This window comes from Mytilus trossulus, chromosome 8, assembly GCF_036588685.1.
Source record: "Mytilus trossulus isolate FHL-02 chromosome 8, PNRI_Mtr1.1.1.hap1, whole genome shotgun sequence".
NCBI lineage: Eukaryota > Metazoa > Mollusca > Bivalvia > Mytilida > Mytilidae > Mytilus > Mytilus trossulus.
Genome location: NC_086380.1, coordinates 15512023 through 15514652, shown reverse-complemented (window position 1 = coordinate 15514652; position 2630 = coordinate 15512023). Strand labels below are relative to the sequence as shown.

The following is a 2630-nucleotide window of genomic DNA, read 5'->3' as shown; positions in this document are numbered from 1 at the left end:
ACTAAACAAAACATATAATCAAAACACGTGTGAAATTTAAAATTTTATAATTAATTCACGATAAATAAGTAAGTTATGTTTCTGGGTTCTGAAAACCTGAAAATATTCTGTTCAACCTGGCCAAGAACAATGAAGAACGTTTTTGTCCATATTATTCAACAAATTGACCCCGGTATAAAAATAGAAAGAAAGGTTACCACGCTGGGTATGTTGTAGTAGTAAGTAACACATGAACTCAAATCTTGAATATGTTACAAAAAGCTGTTCGTTAGTCCATTCTGCTTCAGGTGAATGATTTCACATTCCCAGAAATGAAGTGGATATAACGAATTATATGCTGTAAGTTATGGTCAGCTATAAATGGCTCAGACATGAACACTACAATTGATCAAACCAATCACCTGATTGATGACAAAGCAAATAACCACAATGTTTCCTTTTTTTAGTTGTTTCATTCTAAGTGTATCAATCAAGATATTCTTTTCATTAGTATTGGTTTTTTGTGTGTTTTTATCTACTTTGTTGTTGTTGTTGTTGTTAAAGTCTCACACTGCCTGTTGTGATTCCATTTATTTTGAATAAAGTATTTCATATAATTTTCGATTCTGTACTGACAATACCGTCAGTTAATCAAATGTTTGTGTATTTGTTAGTGAAGGGATAAATTGTACGACCGATTTAAAATATACCATGTACTTTCACTTTTCATCAGATTTATGAAAACTGTAAGTGAAAGTGAAAGTTAATCAATAGTCATGTTTTGTATGACTGATGTGTCTTTAACATGTTTAATAACGAATATATCATGTACATGTGTACTAGTATTCAAACTTTTATCTAGATTGTTTTTCTACATTTGTGTTCTAACGAGAATCTGACGGAGATTATTTCAGTTGTGTCATAGTTTAATGTTTTGTTCTGTTATAATATGCAAGAAAACAAGACATTTATATCAAGATTTAATTTTAATATTTACTTTGAAGTAGTGCTCGATAAAACAGCCAATACAAATATCATATTTTGCTAATTTCAATTATATAATTTCAGACAATTAAGAAATTAATTAAATTTATGTTTATACATTTATTTTACATAAATTTGCTATTTGAAAATGGGAACAGAATAATCTAGTGTTGCATTTTTTTAAGTTTGTCAAAACAAATGATACCAAAAGATTTACATCATATTCTAAATAAGATAATGTTCGGGATTGTTCAAAAACTTGAAAATGTTCTGTACAACCTGGTCAAGAGCGTCTCTGTCCTTATTCTCCAGCAAATTGACCCCTGTATGGAAATACAGAGGCAGGTTACCACGCTGGATATGTTGTATGAGCAAGTAACACATGGACTCAATTCTTACAGAAAGCTGTTCATTAGTCCATTCTGCATCAAATGGACGAATTTCACATTCCCAGAATAGAATATTTTTAAGATGGTACGAAGTAATTACTTGTTTTGTTCCTTTCGGACACCACATTTCTCGAAGTTTTTTTATAATCCTTTGACTCTTTTTACGGCAAGTACCATTAGAGTCAATACCCTCTAGCAACTTTTTTTCGCACGTTACAAATGATAAAGACCAATAAAATGGATCTTTAGCAACTTCGTGGATGCCTTCGGTTTTTATCTCTTGAATCTTTGTACTGGACGGCCATCTGGCTCCTGGTCTAGGCCAACCAAACTCTGTTTTGAACGGAACGTGTCCTTCGATAAGAGGAGCAAGATCTACGCTTATTGTCTCTCCGGCAATTTTGTGATGACGAATCGTCAATGTTGCGGCAGGTGATTCTGATAATCGTTGTGCGTCCACATATTGACGTATTCTTGGTCTATTCACAGCTTCACTGACGAGTGCTTTAAACCTTCTTTTAACTTTTATAGGTATAATATGGTCATCAATTGATAAACAAGCCGGTCCTTCATTCAAACGTTCATTATCCCACGTTTTTACCAATCCTGTAATCTGTATAAAACATTTTCCAACTGGAGCTGCAGGCAGTGGAAACGATGTACGAACCACTTCTTTATTTCCGTTACTATTATATCCATAATAAGCCGGTGTTCCGGTAGTCCAACCAAGAGATGATCCGACATCTAACACTACACTATAGTCAAATTCGTCTGCTCGAGACACTTTAAGGCGGGAATAGTAACTTCCGACATTTAATGGTTGTATTTGAAACCGTTTGTCCCTGTCGTGAACGTACTGCAAAATGTCTTGCACTAGAGGCTTCACAAACTCGACATTCTGTTTTGTTTCGTCTCTTGTCATTTTCACATTGTCTTCATAAAATCTATTTAACATTGTATTATCCATGTTTACAGGTAAACAGTAATTTAGAGTGATATTGATGCTTTTTAATCTGTCTTCTTATATTTGTATATTATCAGTTTCCAGTAATTTCCAATTGTAAAAATAGAAAAGGGGATATTCATATCTAAAAATAATTCTGGTGTAACTAATTCGTGTAGTGTGAACACATTTTTTATCCATGTGTACCATCAGTACATATATAAGTTCAATTCTAGAATAAAATAGTACATTTTACAACATTACGTCATATTATTTAGAGGTAAATTTTAAATATTTACAATTGGATTAAAATTAAAAGCAACATCTCACGAGAC

The 2630-nt window shown here is 32.6% G+C and overlaps 1 protein-coding gene across 1 annotated transcript; it reads right to left on the bottom strand.

Moving 5' to 3' along the window:
• Positions 1–993: 993 nt before the first annotated feature.
• Positions 994–2412, bottom strand: LOC134728354 (protein mab-21-like 3). The gene has a single exon (XM_063592949.1). The coding sequence runs from the start codon at positions 2317–2319 to the stop codon at positions 1189–1191; it is 1131 nt and encodes a 376-aa protein (XP_063449019.1). The 5' UTR covers positions 2320–2412; the 3' UTR covers positions 994–1188.
• Between the last annotated feature and the right edge of the window lie 218 nt (positions 2413–2630).

Excerpts from the sequence above, each read along its gene's own strand:
- LOC134728354 (XM_063592949.1), bottom strand. The coding sequence starts at position 2,319 with ATGGATAATACAATGTTAAATAGATTTTATGAAGACAATGTGAAAATG.